This window comes from Physella acuta, unplaced genomic scaffold (genome assembly GCF_028476545.2).
Source record: "Physella acuta isolate Inbredline_101_S28 unplaced genomic scaffold, ASM2847654v3 ptg000714l, whole genome shotgun sequence".
Taxonomy (NCBI): domain Eukaryota; kingdom Metazoa; phylum Mollusca; class Gastropoda; family Physidae; genus Physella; species Physella acuta.
Genome location: NW_026732232.1, coordinates 169,750 through 188,891, shown reverse-complemented (window position 1 = coordinate 188,891; position 19,142 = coordinate 169,750). Strand labels below are relative to the sequence as shown.

At 33.5% G+C, this 19,142-nt stretch overlaps 1 protein-coding gene across 1 annotated transcript in view; it reads right to left on the bottom strand.

Annotated features, from left to right (window-relative positions):
* Positions 1 to 19,142, bottom strand: part of LOC131949788 (protocadherin Fat 4) — a 49,498-nt gene that overhangs the window by 20,178 nt on the left and 10,178 nt on the right. The window contains exons 10-38 of the mRNA XM_059311739.1: positions 18,381 to 18,527; positions 16,814 to 16,889; positions 14,626 to 14,717; positions 12,661 to 12,780; positions 12,079 to 12,172; positions 11,226 to 11,364; positions 10,812 to 10,926; positions 10,415 to 10,529; positions 9,891 to 10,136; positions 9,656 to 9,801; positions 9,374 to 9,470; positions 8,876 to 8,998; positions 7,853 to 8,044; positions 7,591 to 7,763; positions 7,136 to 7,357; positions 6,795 to 6,960; positions 6,337 to 6,497; positions 5,804 to 5,964; positions 5,338 to 5,444; positions 4,954 to 5,064; positions 4,666 to 4,817; positions 4,238 to 4,412; positions 3,812 to 3,995; positions 3,484 to 3,586; positions 2,503 to 2,731; positions 2,087 to 2,243; positions 1,293 to 1,451; positions 279 to 498; positions 58 to 118 (exon numbers count right to left, since the gene is read on the bottom strand). Of these exons, the coding sequence (XP_059167722.1) occupies positions 58 to 118; positions 279 to 498; positions 1,293 to 1,451; positions 2,087 to 2,243; positions 2,503 to 2,731; positions 3,484 to 3,586; positions 3,812 to 3,995; positions 4,238 to 4,412; positions 4,666 to 4,817; positions 4,954 to 5,064; positions 5,338 to 5,444; positions 5,804 to 5,964; positions 6,337 to 6,497; positions 6,795 to 6,960; positions 7,136 to 7,357; positions 7,591 to 7,763; positions 7,853 to 8,044; positions 8,876 to 8,998; positions 9,374 to 9,470; positions 9,656 to 9,801; positions 9,891 to 10,136; positions 10,415 to 10,529; positions 10,812 to 10,926; positions 11,226 to 11,364; positions 12,079 to 12,172; positions 12,661 to 12,780; positions 14,626 to 14,717; positions 16,814 to 16,889; positions 18,381 to 18,527 (4,243 nt within the window). The remainder of the gene's footprint in view (positions 1 to 57; positions 119 to 278; positions 499 to 1,292; positions 1,452 to 2,086; positions 2,244 to 2,502; positions 2,732 to 3,483; positions 3,587 to 3,811; positions 3,996 to 4,237; positions 4,413 to 4,665; positions 4,818 to 4,953; positions 5,065 to 5,337; positions 5,445 to 5,803; positions 5,965 to 6,336; positions 6,498 to 6,794; positions 6,961 to 7,135; positions 7,358 to 7,590; positions 7,764 to 7,852; positions 8,045 to 8,875; positions 8,999 to 9,373; positions 9,471 to 9,655; positions 9,802 to 9,890; positions 10,137 to 10,414; positions 10,530 to 10,811; positions 10,927 to 11,225; positions 11,365 to 12,078; positions 12,173 to 12,660; positions 12,781 to 14,625; positions 14,718 to 16,813; positions 16,890 to 18,380; positions 18,528 to 19,142) is intronic.

The following is a 19,142-nucleotide window of genomic DNA, read 5'->3' as shown; positions in this document are numbered from 1 at the left end:
TAATAAACATGTCCCACCCCTATTAAAAACTGAACATACGAAAAAACAAAAACAAACCTGTATCTATGCTGTAAACAACAACACCATCATTCCCTTTATCACTGTCTGTAGCTGAGACCTGGATATATTTAATACTTGCTGTTTTAGCTGACATAAAGTTATGGTCAATTAAAAACAGTCTTTACAAAGATTGAAATATAACTATTTGTAATGACAAGTGCTATCTTTAAAATACCTTTCAAAGAATTAAAATGTAAAAGAGTTAAACAATTACTGACTGTAGCAAGAGTGGTTCCTAAGGCCACATTTTCATTGATTGACTTTGTATCTGAGGCAGGTGAAAAAACTGGATCATATTCATTAACAGGTGTGACACTGATAACATAGTTGGCTGTAGCAGAATGTGTCCCATCACTAGCTTGGATTACCAGGTTGTATGAGGTCACAGTTTCATAATCCAAGGTTGCTGTAGTTTTTACAGCTCCTGTGTTGTCAATGCTGGTTTCAGATTAGGAAAAAAATATAATATAGATAACTTTTACATCTTTAGTTTCATCTGCTTTATCTTCAGAATGTATACGTCACATTGTATTGGCTCTGTTCTAAAATATATGTATCTATCACAGACTTTTTCAATGGAATCCAACAAGATATTCACTATATTTTTAAGACAACTTAAAGAACTAAAAAAAAATACAAATTACTTGACTTGGCAAAGTACTGGAGTAAAATTTAAAAAAAAAAACTGTTTTATTTTATAAACTATTTTCAAATGGTGGTTTCAACATACAATTACAATCCCTAATGTGGATGAACATCTTGTCACCTCATAACTATATAACTGTATAAATTGTGTAATAAGTATAATTTGTGTATTGGAAAAACACAATAATGCATATTTGAACAATCATGATTATATAAATATTCATTGATGAATCTATTTTTTAAAGTAAAGTTCTCTAAATATTAATTTAATTATTTTGCTTGTTCATTGAAACAGAGACAAAAGTTGAGGAGGAATAATGGTGAACAATTTACAAAAAGAGACGTTGGATTCACTAGTGGCTTTACTCATAGTACCTTAAACACGATATTGGAAGCTTAAACATTAAGATTGAATACAAATTAAGATTACTACAAATACAGGTGATATTTGCTTATTATATATATGATGTCTGATTAAGATGTTTAAATTTTTTTTAAAAAGACTGATTTCAAGATTAAAATATTATGAGGCCCTTAAAAAAATAAATGCAATAATTAGAAAACCAAGTATAAAATGGTCAAATTACCTCCATACACCGCCTGTGTTACCACTGGTGATTGTGTATGTTATGGTGTGGTATGCTGCAGTGGTGTCTCCATCTGTAGCAGTTACAGGTGTCACTGCTGTTCCTGTTGAGACACTCTCAGCCAGTGAGGCTGAATAAGTCCTTGGGTTGAAAACTGGCCTGTGATAGAAATGTTTAAGGAAATTATCCTGAACTGATGAGAAAAATTCATACATATATATATATATACATATATATATATATATATATATATATATACATACTGTTTTTATTTTATATATGTATATATAAAATAAATAAATATTATATTTATAAATATATATAAGATAAATATAAATACATAAAATAAATATATTTTATATAATATATATAAATATAGCATTAATATTACATATATATATATACTATATTTATAAAAAAAATATATAAAAAATATATATTTAAACATATATATATATATATATATATATATATATATATATATATATATATATATATATATATATATATATATATATGAATGGACATAAATAGCTAGATGCATATTCTACAGGCTTGAATTCAATAAGAAAATATGAAACTTTTCAGTGAGTAATTTTATGTTCTAAAAAACTACCTCACCACCCCATGCACCTATGTGATTTCACTTAAAATGTCTTCTGTCATAAAATCTACTTTTATAGGACTATTATAAGTTTTAAAACCAAAAAATATACAACTTCTCTTACATTGTCTTCTGTCATAAAATCTACTTTTATAGGACTATTATAAGTTTTAAAAACCCCAAAATATACCACATGTCATTGACATCCGTTACGGTGACTGTGAGAGTCTGAGATGCTGTGCGTACAGTAGGATTGGCTGAATCTTTGACATAGATGATCATGTTGTAAGTGGCACCAACAGTTTCATAATCAGGAGCATTTGTCTTCAGTGATATTTCACCAGATGCTGTGTTTGTAATATGTATTAAATTATGTATTAAATTAACTGAAATGTAATATATATTTTTTATTTTACCATAAATATTATATTTAGCAATAGCTAAACAGTACAAATCAACATTTAAACAAACCTTTTATCAAATATAGTTTAAATATATTCTATATTGATGGTGATCCAAGGTAAAATTAAGAATTCAAAGAAAATTTTAAAAGAAACAAATTTAGTTAATAGTACAAAATTTGCATTAATTAACACGTTGACTTACAAGAAACCTGGAAATAAGTTGTATCTGAGAGCAAGTAGGTGAGTACATCTGTTGGTCCATCATTACTTTTGGCATCAACAGTGTACAAGACACTGCTGCTGGCTACTTGGTTTTCAGCCACAGTGAATGTGAATGGTCCATTTATTGTTGGGTCATTGTCATTCAGGTCAGTGACATATAAAATTATGGTCACTGTTGTACTCTTTACTGGACTTCCATTATCAGACACCTAATAAATATTTATAAAAACAATTTAAACCTACTTTTTCTGAATTAATGAGTGCATGTTTAACCTTAAGTAAAACATGAAATGAAAAGGTTAAATTGTTTTCAAATTCTGTCCTGTTTGCTTGGTGCCATAATGACATCTAAATATTTCTGGATTACATCAGTCTGTGTTATAGCGTGCAGGTAGTGTATTATTTTGGGAATTTTAAATTAAAGAATGACTGTGACAGAGCATGAACCATGGTGATATAGGGTTGTTAGTGTAAAAATTGAAAAGTTAGTCAGTCTTGTCTTGGTTGTGAAAAAGTAAGATTATAGATGAAAAATAATCTTGTCTAGTAGCCTTTCGTATTTTGGAGATTTGATCATCATATGATCTAAACAAATAAGAAAAGACTGTTGAGCCTTTGCCTCAATTGAATTGCATCTATAACTGTGGTGACCTAAGTGGTTCAAGTTCTACATAGTATTTATATTTAAATGGCAGTAGTGGTGCAGCAACTCTCTTACTATTGATAAGGTGGGTAAATCAAATAACCAACACCTACATTGTAAAACTGTCCACTACATTTTACTGACCAAAGCAAATGTGCAGAGAGTAAACAAAACAGGTTTAACTTAAGCACAATGGTATGGGGTTGAATGCTTTACATTCTAAATCAGAGTGAAGTGGACACTAAGGCGAATTCTTCCAGAAGAGTGAAGGAGGACCACAAATGGGTAAGATAGATGAGTTTAGGGCTAAAAAGTTACCTTTATTAATATTGTGTACTGTGTTCCAGTTTCATAATCTAATGCTGTTGACACTGTGACCAAACCCGCTGACACAGTAGGGGATATTGTGCTTGGAGTGGTGCTGTATTTCATTTATAATTATTAAGAGATAACTATTATAAACAGTTTAATAAACTAGTTGTGACTTAATTCATTTATTAATAAAGATAAAAAATGTTAAAGTACCCAGTACTTTTTAGGAAAATGTTAAAGTTGAAGACATCCTAACAAACAGCTAAAATTCAAATGCAATAATCAGAATTCTGGATATTATAAACATTTTATTGGTAAATAACCGGGGCCTCACCTGATGTGTTGGTAAGCAAGAGTTGTACCAGCATCTGCATCCTGACAGTTGAGTGTTGCAATGTTGGTCTGTCCTTCTGTTACATGCACAACCATTGTGCTGGTACACAGTGGGGCATTGTCATTCACATCATTAACAGTGATGGTCACAGTACATGTTGCTGACCTAGCTGGACTACCAGAATCTGTAGACAGATAATTATCTCATTAGTCATTTTTGATGTTTTTTTCAACATTGTTTCTTATCACATTCTATAATTTTAAGTTAAACCAAAAATGTAGTTAATTATTAAAATTGTATCATAATATTACAGCTGAAAATATAATAAAAAAAAAAAACATGTAGTCAGTTGTTTAAAATGTATCATTAAGATACAGTTAGAAATATTAAATTAAAAAAACAACACATTGTTGACACTGTTTTCACCTGTGGCCTTGACATAAAACACAAATGATGTATCCCCTTGGTCAAAGTCTAAATTTTGTGACAGACGTACTTCAGCCACATTGCCATTTTGTGTCAGGTAGAATTTGGTTTGGGGACTTACAAATGTGAGAGTTACTTGCCCATCTTGTCCTATATCAGCATCAGTTGCTGTCAGCTGTAGGAGAGGAAACAATATCAGGGCAGAAATTTTAAAAATGTTATGAAACTAATTTTAAAAAATAACTTAACAAGAATACATACAAAATAATCATGAAAGAATTTTATGCCCTTAAAACAGTAGTCTTATAGTTTTTATAGGTGTTATAGAATTTCAATTTTTAAAAATACCTGAAACATATAATCACGCTAATAAGTTATTTTAAAAAGATTTAAGTAAAATTAATTCAAACAAAAAAACTCAGCCATACCAACACAATGACATCTCCTATTGCATACTGGTTTTCATTAACAACTTGTGTAACAGTGGATGAAGCAAAGGTTGGGTCATACTGGTTGACTGCAGTAACAGTAACTATGACAACAGCTGAGCCAGTTAGGGCACCAGCCAAGCCTTTGTTGTCTGATGATTTCAATTTTTTTTTAGTTAACACCAAACAAATATAACATTGCAAAATGAATTTTTAAAACTGTAAACTTTATCATCCCCATCTACTCCCTAAAACTGATAAAGAGGCCCATAATGTATGCTACTTTACCTGTAGCTGTGACCAGAAGAGTGTATTTTGTTGTCCCAGAGTCCGCTGTCAGATCCACATTGTTTGTAATAACTCCAGTTGTTGAGTCTATTGTAAACTTTGAACTGCCAGCTAGGGGAGAGAATTGGTTGAATACTGTACAAAGTTATAAAAACATAATCAATTTTTTTTCTATTCTAAAATAAAAAAAAATACTTAAAGTGAAAAATTGGAAAAAAGAAGTTGTATTTCTAAATACAAAAGCACCTTTTAAAAAGCTTAACTAACAGATCCATTGATTAAATATTATTTTATTAACAGATCCGTTTCCTTTCATTAAACAATTTAAGCATTGAATATCTTAAAGAACTATGCAGTATGTAAAATAAATCAATGTAAACATACATAAAGCAAATGAAAACTTCCCATAATCTGTGGCAGGATCATCAGCATCTGTTGCTGACACTGTCTGAACTGTGGTTCCAGTTGTGATGGTCTCAGGTAGAGATACACTATCAATACAATTATTTTTAGGTACCAATCAAAATATATCATATATTAGATTTTTTAAATAAGCTCATCTTTAAATAATGAAAACAATAGATTGCAAACAGCTTAACAGGTACGCAACTTTTGGACATGTTGGAAAGATTCAACAGAAATAAGGGCTTAAAGTTGAAAAAAAATGTGCCATTTTTATATTAATTCTTTTGCTGGACATATCATACCATACCTTATTATAATTGATCAACAGAAAAAAATCAAACAGAGGAAAAAACTAAGGAAAGTTTTACAGCTTCAGAGATCTTGTCCATTAGTCTATTTACTGATCTTAGCTTTTCTCACAGGTATTATGATATACCAAAGTTACCTGTATGTGCTCTGAGAAAACTTGGGTGTGTTGTCATTACTGTCAGTGACAGTAACAGTCACTGTTGATGTGTCAGAACTTGATGTGTCACCATCAGAAGCAATGACCACAAGAGTGTATAGGGCAGTGGTTTCTCTGTCCAGCTGTTCAACTACAGAAATCTGAAAGATATTTTGTCACAATTTATGTAATCTGATTTACTTTCAAATGTTTTTACTAATTAAACTGTTGTTTTCATTACAATTTTAATCTATTTTATGGGAAAAAGTGAATACCTAACACAGTTAATAAAGTACACAATCAATAATTGCTACTTAGTTTTAGCCCACATGTCTAGGGCCTAATTGCACAAAAGTAGTAACTAATTTTTGAAACAGATTAAAGTTTTTAGAATATAAGTTCTTTAGTTTTTCAGTATCAATAAAGGATTATTATTTTATGTAGGATTTTAATTAGTACAAGAGAGTAACAAATTCAATGTAACAGTCTACTCTAGTCATAGTTATGCCATTAAGTTCACATAATTTCTTTACCTTTCCATTGTCCTGATCAATAAAAAACTGTGGGTATGTCAGTTGGAATGAGTACTTCACTTGACCATAGAGATCTGTGTTAGGGTCTGGATCTATTGCTGTAACTTGCAGGATGACAGTTGACAGAGAGGTGGCTTCACTGGTACTCACCTGGTAGGGAACTAATGATGGTGGAAAAAACTGATTAGTTAACTAAAGAAAGTAATTAATTAATGAAACAATTAAATGAAAGTTAAGATAATTTTAATGGTTATTAGTTAGACTGTTTTTAATGTAAGCCCATGATACAACATATGGATCCTTTCCCATTTGTTACTTACCGTAACTAAATTAATTCATGTTTCACTTAACCCAAAAGATCAGAAGTATTGCTTGACTAAAGCATATCTCCAATCATAAGTAAATAAATTTTAATTAAAATTAATAGTTAAATAGATATTAGTGAAAAGAAAGCTAACCATTTTGAAATACAGGAGGCCCATCATTAACACTGCCTACAATAATAGTTCCAGTAATTTGTAAATCATGGGAGGCAACTGAGTCAGATGCAGTGATGATTAGGTTATAGCTCTGTGCTGCACTAAAGTCAAGCTTAGACTGAAGTTCTAAAGTGTTGGAGTTCATCTGAAAGTTTTATACAGCTATAGTTAAAGTGGTGAACACACATTTCTAAACAGTTTTATGTATTTAAGTAAATCACCATCTAAGTATAAGAAAGTTAATAATAGTATATAGCTGTTTAAATATTTTCTTTTTTATATAATAAATCTCTACAAAGTAAATATGTGAAAAAGTTCACTTTAAAAAGAGTGCTGTCCCCTGTTGTTAAGCTGTATGTTAAGATAGTACTGGCATCCCTGTCTGAACAAGCAAAAGTCTGGACTGAAAAACCTGCTGGCTTGTTTTCCATAACAGTTATTAAAAATGGATTGGGGCTGCATGTTGGCTTCTCATCGTTGATATCATTTAGTTGGACAGATACAGTTACTGTTGCAGAGTTAGCTCCCCCTCTTTCTTTGGCCTGTTAGAAAATAATAAATTCAATTTTATGAATTTGTGCAAATAAAACCCCACTGCACATTTGTTCTAATTAGCATTAAATAATTTTTTTGTTTGTTTCTAAGTAGTAAAGCAAAGACTAGCTTAGAAATAATATAGAATCAATATTAGATTACGGTACAGTGTGAGAGAAAGAGAGATAGATGTACAAAAAAGTTTTGTGGCAGGAAGGGAATAGTGAAATGTCTGTCTTACCTGAATGGTCAAACTGTATGACTGGATGAGTTCATAGTCCAAAAGTTTTCTAGTAGTGATCTGGCCATTGCTGACATCAATAGTAAATTGCTGGTTGGTGTCCCCACCAATGATGCTGTACTGTGGATCTCCAAAGATGGGATCTGTGCCATCAGGGTCTGTAGCTGTGACAACTGGGGAACATTTGATGTTTTACTAACACATTGATTAAGATCATTTTTTCAAGAAAGTAATAAAATTGCTCAAAGTTTCAGGGAGGTACCTGTAATAAGAGACCCAATGGCATCTGTCTCATCAACTGTGACAGTGGATACAGCTGAAAATGTAGGACCTCCATCATTGATATTGACAACAGTGATAAACACAGAGACAGTTGAAGTTTTTACAGGAGTGCCATGATCTTCTACTGTGATGGTCAAAGTGTGGGATGTGCCACTCTCATAGTCCAGGGCAGCTATGGATAGAAACAGCTTCAGTTAAAGAGATACTTTTCCTAGCATTAAAATAATTAAATTTTGGGCCTTATGGAAAATATTGTAAGTATCCATGAAAAATAAAATGACACACTGTCTAATGCTAGTTTCCAAGTGAAGTGAACAACTTACTATCATGTCAGTTTTCAAGGGAAGTAAATAACTTACTGTCTAATGTTAGTTTGCCATTGAAGTAAATAACTTACTGCCTAATGTTAGTTTGCCATGGAAGTTGAAGTAAATAACTTACTGCCTAATGTTAGTTTGCCATTGAAGGAAATAACTTACTGTCTAATGTTAGTTTGCCATTAAAGTTGAAGCAAATAACTTACTGCCTAATGTTAGTTTGCCATTGAAGTTGAAGTAAATAACTTACTGCCTAATGTTAGTTTGCCATTGAAGGAAATAACTTACTGTCTAATGTTAGTTTGCCATTAAAGTTGAAGCAAATAACTTACTGCCTAATGTTAGTTTGCCATTGAAGTTGAAGTAAATAACTTACTGCCTAATGTTAGTTTGCCATTGAAGGAAATAACTTACTGCCTAATGTTAGTTTGCCATTGAAGTTGAAGTAAATAACTTACTGCCTAATGTCAGTTTGCCATTGAAGTAAATAACTTACTGTCTAATGTCAGCTTGCCATTGAAGGAAATAACTTACTGTCTAATGTCAGTTTGCCATTGAAGTAAATAACTTACTGTCTAATGTCAGTTTGCCATTGAAGGAAATAACTTACTATCTAATGTCAGTTTGCCATTGAAGCAAATAACTTACTGTCTAATGTCAGTTTGCCATTGAAGCAAAGAACTTACTGTTTAATGTTAGTTTGCCAGATGCCAGGGAGAACTGTGTACTTGGAGCTTGGTTGAGTGTGTAGACTGGAGTTTGGGTATCTTCATCAGTACAGCCCAAGTTGTTGATCAGTGTTTGGGAGGCTAAACAAAACATTTGAGGCTTATTCATTTTGATATCAATTACACAAATCAAGTTAGGAATTGTTGATATACAGTTGAGACTTACCATTGCTTACATGCTGAATAAACAAAAGAAAACTATATATTCTTTTATTAGTCGCAAAATTTAATATATTAAGTACATTTTCTGAAGGTCCTGATAAATAATAAATCAACGTTTGACATAAAACCTAATACATTGATATTAAGTAATACTAGGTAATTTAAAAAATATCAAAACTGTTTTTAAAAACTTTAAATTTAATCTTTTATAACATTCCCTAACATTTTCTGTAACTTGTATTATTCAATTCTACTCATTAACACACGTTTAAAAAAAACACCATAAAAGCCTACCTGTTCCCTCATTGATATTAAATGAGTAAGTGTACTGTGTGCATACAGGGGCTTTGTCATTTACATCTGTCACTACCACTGTCACTGTGCCAGTACCCTAGTAAAATTAATAACAAAACAGCATGCTGTGATTTTAAACTTACATAACAAAAGCCAATAATAATAGTGAATAATGTTTTTTGTAGGCTAATTAATATCACAAGTTTAGTGTTTTACTATTTCTTTCACTTGTGACATGTAAAAAAATGTAAGCATTTAGTCCTACGTAGAGCATCAACATACCGCCAGACCTCCACCATCAGTAGCAACAATAACCAGCACATATTGCTTATCACCAGTTGGTAAAGATTCATAATCCAGAGCTGACTTTAGATTTATCTCCCCTGTTGCAGAGTCAACAGCAAATAAGGAAGTTCCTGAGTTGGTCACTAGAGAAACAAAAGTTTAATTTAGCATAAGTATTTAATCTGGTTTCTTTATATGGGACATACAGGGATACCTTAAATCCTATATTTACCTGACACTATGCTATAGGACACAATGTTGTGTGGACTTGCATCACTGTCTGTAGCTGTGTAAGTTGTGATTGGGTTTGACACAGTTCCTTCTGCCACTGACACAGATAGTGGTGTTGCAGGGAAAGCTGGGGTAAACTCATTCACTGGCAGCAGCTGGACATGGACTTTGACAGTCTGTGTGTGGGTTCCATCAGAGACTGTCACGTCCACATCATAGGATGTAGTGCCTGAGTCATAGTCAACAACTGAAGAGAGAAAATTCTATCAGTTAACAGGTGGGGAGAGAGAAAATTCTATCAGTAGACAACAAGTGGGGGGGAATTATATCAGTCAACAATAGTTCTAGAAATTTATATCAGAAGACAGTGAGAGAGAGAAAATTATATCAGTAAAATGACAGATGCTAAGAGAGAAAAATTTGTTTGAACCCTCCAGTCTAACTAACTGTAAGATTGTTGCACCTTTGAATATAATTATCTTTTGTAAATAAACAGTATGTCATCAGAGTTGAAATATTGTTTACCTGATTGTAATTCCATTTTGTTTTGGTTTGGTGAAGCAGGGAAATAAAATGGTGTAGTAACACTGTAAGTGAGTGTGTCTGTTGAGTCAGCATCAGTGCAGGACATGGTCAACACCTAGACAAATAAAACAATTAAACATTTTTGTATTATATCTCTTGTATAGAACAACTTTTTTTTGTTTTAAATTAAGGAAATAAAATTTTTAAAAATTATTCATAAATTTGAATTACTTTGCTGTAAAAACATAACATATCTGTACCATAATTTGTCCTTTTATTTCTACTATTCTACTTTATTTAAGCAATATATTATATATCATATGATTCATCATAGATGCTAATCTAGCCAATTGAATGTGATATATAAGGGATCAATTGCTTCGCACTAAAACCATACCTCGCTGTCAGCTGGAGATGTTTCAAGCAATGTCACATATTTAAAGTAGCTTGGACATGTTGGCTGGTTGTCATTGACATCTGTCACTTTAATGGTCACTGTGGCAGAAACTGAACTGAGGAATTAAAAAATGAGAAGTTCATACGGGCCTGTAGTTTGAAAAAAAAGAGACGTAAATTGAATAAATTTCCTATAAGCATCCATCACTTTAAAAGGACCAAGCTCACTGAAACAAAATTGAACTGTGAGAAAAGTAAATTCTAAATAGGATTTTTAAAGTATTTAATTAAATACAAACTATTAAAGCTTTAAATTCATTTAGTATATGATGTAGATAGCAGATATATTTAAACTATAAGATAAAATGCTTCTTAGTATCACAAAGTACAAATCCATTAAGAAATATTATCTTACTGTATGGGAGCATTTCCAGAGTCCTTGATTTCAACTACAAGTGTATATGTTTTTGTACCAGTGTCATAATCCAATGTTTGTTGAGTTTTTATAATTCCACTGGAATCTATTGTGAAGGCATCATTTATATTCCCTGATGCTAGAAATAAAAATTATATGAAACATTGTAAGATGCAATTCACTACATTACATATAGTTTCAGAAAAACATAGAATATTATGTATGATTACATGACAATTGTTTTGTAAAATCACTCAAGATATCAACAAAAGACTGTCAACTCGATATAAGCTGTCAATATTTCACTAGGAGGTAATAAAATGAACAGTAAAGAATAATATAGACTGACACTGAATAAAATGAAACTCTATGCTCAGAAAACTTTCAGCATACATTAGGGCCTATATTGGTGCATATTTTAAATCCTTAGAGTAACAACTTAAACACCTAATTCATCAATCCTAATTGTAGGTCAAAGTTTAAAAATCTGATCAAACTGATTTTAGAAAAATGACTTGCATAAGTAACATTCTTAGATTGTTTTTGTTCTTATAAAAATGGTGATAAGATCATACAATTGTATGATGTTATTTTTACTTACTATCAGGATCACTATGGTCAGGTTTAGAATAAGGCTGAGGGTAAAGATAGGGATATGATTGGGTTGGAACAAAAACTGGAGTTGGAGAGCACACTAGCAAAGACTACCTTGAGATATCTTCTGCCCTTATAAAAACAACCCTTCTACTAACTTACTACTAACCTACCTTATAATATAATTTTTTCTATTTTCTGGTTAAGAACAATGGTAGCAAAAATAAAAATCTCAATGAATCCATTAATCATGACTCACAGAATCTATAGACAAGTTGTCCCTCTGTTCCCAAATCTTTGTCCTGTCCAACAACTTCAGCCACAGATGTGCCAATAGCCTCATTCTCAGGTACCTGGTAGATTTTTGTGTAAAAAAAAATGTAAGACTTAGATTTCTAGTGTTATACTCTTACTTATAGTCTTATAGTGATGATAGATAGAATATTAATTATTATATTATATCTAAGATAGAATCTAGATCTAGATCTAGAATAGTCTAGATCTAGAATTCTAAATAAATACTAGATCTAGATCTAGATCTAGATTCTATATATTATATAATATAATTAGTATTATTATAGTAATAGTATAGATCTAGAATTCTAGACTATATATAATCTTTTTTTATCTACATCTAGATCTAGATCTAGATCTAGATGATCTAGATCTAGATACTGATATTAGATCTAGACTAGTCTAGCTACTTGCTAGTGAGCTAGACCATCTAGATCTAGATCTAGACTAGATTTCTAGATCTAGACTAGATCTAGATCTAGATAAAAAAAGATTATCTAGATCTAGCCTAGATCTAGATTCATGTAAAACTAATTGTTAGGCTGACCGTTACATCTCCAGCAGTCTGGGATTGAATGGTTGGAGCAAATTCGTTGTCTGCTACAATGCTGACTGTCAGAGTTGCTGTCCCTGTCAGTTCCGGTGAGCCGCCGTCTTTTACAATCAGCTGAAATAAAATTAACTTCAAAATTTTATTTTAGCCGTAGATCTATCTTTGCCATATTCGTTTTGGTTGAACTATCTTTATATTCAACAGTCACTAAAGTTGTTTTGGTTAATCATGGATAGAAATAAAATGCTCCAGTGTATTTTTATGCCTACGTCCTACGTACTGGCAGATCATAAAAGAGTAAAAAGATTTTCCAAAAAGAAGTCGTTGACAAGTGGAGGAAAATGAAAAGGGCTATATTTTCGGGTTCCCAGAAAAAACCGCAACGGAAAAATGCGCAACGGAAAAAAAGCGTAAAACAAAAAGCGCAACGGAAAAAAGCGCACACGGAAAAAAGCACTAAGAGAAAAAAGCGCACACAGAAAAAAGCGCAAAGAGAAAAAAGCGCAAACAGAAAAAAGCGCACACAGAAAAAAGTGCAAACAGAAAAAAGCGCAAACGGAAAAAAGCGCAAAGAGAAAAAAGCGCACACGAAAAAAAGCGCAAAGAAAAAAAAAAGGCACACAGAAAAAAGCGCAAAGAGAAAAAAGCGCAAAGAGAAAAAAGCGCACACAGAAAAGAAGCGTCAGAACTGTTAGAAAATTCTCCGCTCTGAAATGACCAGAGTTTGCACGATATTCATGTGAGAACTAGCCACTATTTGACTCAGATTGTAAAATACACGATGGTAAATGTTGTTCAAAACCAAGAAGCTCGGATTTCAGCTTAATAACAGATAGATTTCTTCCTCCCCCATACCAGTCGCTAAAACAAGCTGTGGGCATGGACGTTCAACAGATGGATTAGGGTCGGCGTGGTTAAGTCGATAAAGCTCATGGTTGCTGAACCGAAAAGTCCCGAGTTCGAACCCTCGGGCAGATGAGACTCGTTAGCTGCTGGGGACAGCCACTCTTCTAGGAGAGACAACTCCAAAATAAAACAACTGCTGCCTTGTAGCTTGTTCTTGATTGGACAAAGGCTATGGAAGCAAATCCAAAAAGAAAAGCAGGCTGAAATCGGAGTCAATGGCCTCAATAGCGCTTAACCAGTTGACACGTATCCTTAATTGCGTCGGAGGCGTGGTCGAGTCGGCAAAAAGCTCATGGTTGATAAATTCGAAAAAGACTCGAGATCAAACCCACTGGCACATATATCTCGATCCCCTTCAACACTAATAATTAAGAACGAAGAAGAAGAAGAACAGATGGATCATCACATAAATTTCCATTTTTTTTTTTTTTTGCAGCTCAAAGTATAAAAGTGGATGAAATCTTCCACCGCTCATCAATCCTTATTGCGCAATCCCTAATTTACGTGTATTTTCCGATTGTTCAATTCGTGATCAACGACAAGGTTTGTAAAAAGTGTCACTCATACTTCTTTTATTGGTCATGCTGCGCAACAATTCCTTAACTCACAACCAGGAATCATCAATTGTGCAATAAAAAAAATCATAAAAAACGTTTTAATAACAAGCTTTTATATACTAATGCGCTAAAAAGTAGAAAATAAATGAGTTTCTTTAAATATTTAGTAATAGACTACCATTTAAATAACAATAAAGAAAAGCATGGGCCACTTTATTATCTATTGGATACCTTTACTAATATTTACGAGACCCACGTTGTTCCCGTTTGAATATCCAAATAGGGGAAAAGTTTCTTTCAGGCATCTCTTCGGGTATAGGGGGGGGGACACCCACCCCCTTCCCAAGAAGCATATATATATATATATATATATATATATATATATATATATATATATATATATATATATATATATATATATACATATATATATATATATATATATATATATATATATATATATATATATATATATATATATATATATATAACCTACCCGTAGAACTTGAAGAGCTGATGTTCCCACAACATCCAGGTCAAAGTCAGTGTTGAACTGAAGTACAGGCCCTGCAAACAGCCAGTCACCGACTGACCAGAGCAAAAACTTTATTATTACACGGTTAGCCTATATGTTGAGTAGTTTTTGACACTGTTTTGTGAAATTTACATACTGTCATTTGTCCAGAGATGTTATGCAAGAAATCGATTGAAAAGAAATAAATCTAGCCATACTCGCAAATATGTTTGATTATAATTATGCAAATGCGCTTTTAAAATCTATAACATTGTTTAACGTTTGGACGTACTAAAGACCAAAGCTTACGATTTTTCCAACTAATGTATTAGAAGGCAGATAACCTACTACTATTTGTAAACTTTTGCCATTAAAATAACGTAATATATTGTGACAATGGCTTATAGAGAAACATCACATGCTAACAGTGGCGTAGCGAGGTCGGGTGTCACCCGGTGCGGCACTTAATGGTGTCACCCCCCCCCCCCCCCCCAGAGACGTTGCGACCCTTCCCGGGGACAAACTTTCAAGTTTTTCTTTATATATTTTGCTATTTTTTGCCTTGGTGTCACCCCCCTAAATGGTGACACCCGGTGCGGTCCGCACCCCCCGCCCCCCCCCCCCTCGCTACGCCCCTGCATGCTAAATATAATAGCATTTTGAGAGTTATTTATCTTTAAGTTTAACGTTTTAATTCTTCATTCAGGTTATAAATATTGTTGTTTTCCCCAATCCGTTAAGTTATTATTATTTTTTTAAAAATATACTTGGTCTTATTTATATTGGAGAAACTAAAGTGTCCACAGTTTAAAATAATAAAATAATTGGGAAAGTGTGTATGTATGGTTGTGTGCGTATGTGTGAAATGTGTTAGTATGGTGTATGTGAGTGCGAAATGGGCCTACTAACAGTACAAAGACAGTAATTTTTTCTTAATATCGTTTGAGGGGAAAGTTATAAAAACAAACATTAGAAGCATAAATCTGGTAGTGGTACAGCTAGTTTGGATAGTTGGTGGTAGCAGTGGCGTCGCTAGGTCGGTGTCTCCCGGTACGGTACTTCGTGGTGTCTCCCCCCACCCCACCCCCAAGAAACAAAGTATATATATATATATATATATATATATATATATATATATATATATATATATATATATATATATATATATATATATATATATATATATATATATATATATATATATATATATGTATATATATATATATTTATATATTTATATATATATTATATATATATATATATATATATATATATATATATATATATATATATATATATTTATTTATTTATTTATTTATTTATATATATGTGTGTGTGTGTGTGTCGGCCTACATAGAACCAGAGGCGTAGCGAGGGGGGGGGGCGGTGGGGACTTATATGGAAAAATAAATTGAAAGCTTGAGAGGGGGGGGGGGATGTGCAAATCGAAAGTTTGAGGGGGGTGCAAAGCGAAATTTTGAGGGGGGGGGGTGCAAATCGAAAGTTTGTCCCCGGGCGCCGGGAAGGGTCGCTACGCCTCTGCATAGAACTATAACTTAAATATAAGCCACATACGGGTACATGTATGTGTGTAAGCTATAATCACTGCAGACTTAATAGTAACGATGTTAAACTATAGTCTGGACATTTTGCAATTTTTTGCCTTGGTGTCACCCCCCTAAAGGGTGTCACTCGGTGCGGTCCGCACCCCCCGCCCCGCTCCCGCCCCGCCTCTGGGTGGTAGATATCTGCTCGTTCGTCCGTCATGGTGGTCTTAAGGCTAGGACAGTTAATTTTAGTTCTAGGTTTATTATGGGAGGGATGGGTAAGTTTTGGTGCTAGGTTTAGCATGACAGGTAAGTCTTAGTGATATGTTTAGTATGGGATGGATAAGTTTTGGTGCTAGGTTTAGTCTGGGATGGGTAAGTTTTGGTGCTAGGTTTAGTATGGGATGGGTAAGTTTTGGTGCTAGGTTTAGTATGGGATGGGTAGGTTTTGGTGCTAGGTTTAGTCTGGGATGGGTAAGTTTTGGTGCTAGGTTTAGCATGAAAGGTAAGTCTTAGTGATATGTTTAGTATGGGATGGGTAAGTTTTGGTGCTAGGTTTAGTCTGAGACGAGTAAGTCATAGTGTTATGTTCAGGATGGGACGGTCAAGTGGACAAGACTTACCAGAGCCTGGAGACACGCCGTCAACACTGAAGGTTAAAGTTGATGAAGGATCTATATCAGCATCAGTGGCGGCAACCTGAGCAACAATACACAAAGGTGATAACTACAACAATACTTCTATAGGGCATAATGACAAACTGTATCTGGATTTCTATAGGACAAAGTGATCCACTACCACAATATTTCTATAGGGCATAATGACAAACTGTATCTGGATTTCTATAGGACAAAGTGATCCACTACAACAATATTTCTATAGGGCATAATGACAAACTGTATCTGGATTTCTATAGGACAAAGTGATCCACTACCACAATATTTCTATAGGGCATAATGACAAACTGTATCTGGATTTCTATAGGACAAAGTGATCCACTACAACAATATTTCTATAGGGCATAATGACAAACTGTATCTGGATTTCTATAGGACAAAGTGATCCACTACCACACAACTTCTATAGGGGATTATAACAAACGATACCAGTATTTCTCTGGAACGTGATGAACAACTGTTTTTTTTTTTCAGACATCCGATTTTTTTTTGCCTCCCTCCGCCCTCCACATCGTAAATTAAAAAAAAAAGAGGAAATGAGAACTCAAATAGAAAATATATATTTTCACCTCCTCTCGCGGTAGTTTCAATCCTACAAGACACAGTGGCTAGCGAAAATCAGGATTTGTAGGATCAAAGTTTAGCTTAAGCGGGATATTCATAAAGTAAAATTATCAGCTTATACAGAAATAAATAATGGAGTATACTCAAGTTATTGTGTTCCCATTGAAATAGATTAAATTATACTTCCGGTTACCAAAAATCTTTCAAAAGTTGTTAGAAACCTGCGCATACAATGCAATACAAACCAATTAGTCTAACTAAAAGGTACCCAAGTTATTGACAAACCGTAAGTAAAATAAGTGCAATTTTCGCGTGATGGAATTAGCTTGAATGTTGAAATAAAACTAAACATGTGATACATTACCTATGTATGAAATTTTGTCGACATTACTTGCACGGAACTCAAGTAACCAAATTTACAGACACACATGCACGCTGATAAAATGCAAAACAATGTTTTTCCTAATCAGGGACTAGATCTAGTTAATAAAATCTTGCTTTTGCTTTTTTGTCGCGTATTAGAGTCTTCTATACTCCGTAGATCTATATACGATAAAGTATGGAAGTGTAAAACGGCGAAAACTCAAAATTTCATTTGATTTTTGTGTACATTTTTGTGCTCTGTATACAAGAAAATAACAAGTTGCCAGTTGTTGCATAGGTTTTACTTAATTGTGACAGAAATACCACCCAAAAAATGCGTAAGAGCTAATGTTTGGAACTGCAGTAAGAAATGAGGTATCAACAGACCGTAGTCACCTCTATTTAATCAATGTCCTACTCACTGACACATCAAGTACGCCCCTATACAGTCAATATGATGGTCACCTCTAGTTATCAACCATCTAGTTTATCAATTATCTAGTTAATCAATTTTCAACTTACTGTAACATATCTAGTGGGCTCCTATATAGTTATCAACAATCTAGTTTATCAACGATCAACCCACCGTAGTACAAACTGAGCCTGTTTTTGCAGCGGCTTCACCTATCAACTTGATAGAGAAAGGTGTAGAAGAAAACACGGGAACATTGTCATTGTATCCATCAACGCTAAGTGTCACTGTGGCAGAGAGTGCTGTGGTTCCATCAGTCACCTGGGATGTGATGAACATAAACACAATTAATTAAAGTAATTTGTTTCATACATCTATTGAAACTAATTTTTAATTAAATAACTGGGAGTATATTTTAATTAACAGTTCGATTTATTTTAATACAATCTTAATTGACCGCCTAGCTGGCACTCAAAAGAAAAAAAAACGGCCTACTGCGAATCTCTGAAAATGTCGGGCCGGAATCCGAAGTACATATTCGGTGAACCACATTTTCAGTCATGATTTGATCTAGACCATGCCACGCCCACTGCCTGATTCTACGTGTCTAGCTCCACAATGTTTGATTTTAAGCTAGCCTTTAAAACTGAGCAGTGGCGTTACTAGGTCGGGTGCAACCCGGTGTGGTAATCCAGGGCGTCCCCCCCCCCCCCCACCCACCCCAACAAAAGTTACACTATGTGTGGTATACTAACAGTTATCCTATGTTCCTGCGACCACGGCATATGAAGGGATAGTGTGGTCAACACTATGCCCTGCCGCTTTGTTTCCCCAACGTGAGTCAGAGACCCAACAAAGCTCAGCTGGAGATCCGAACTCGAGACTTTCGGATTAGCAGTAGCCCGCTCTACCATCCGGTGATGATAAACTAAAATA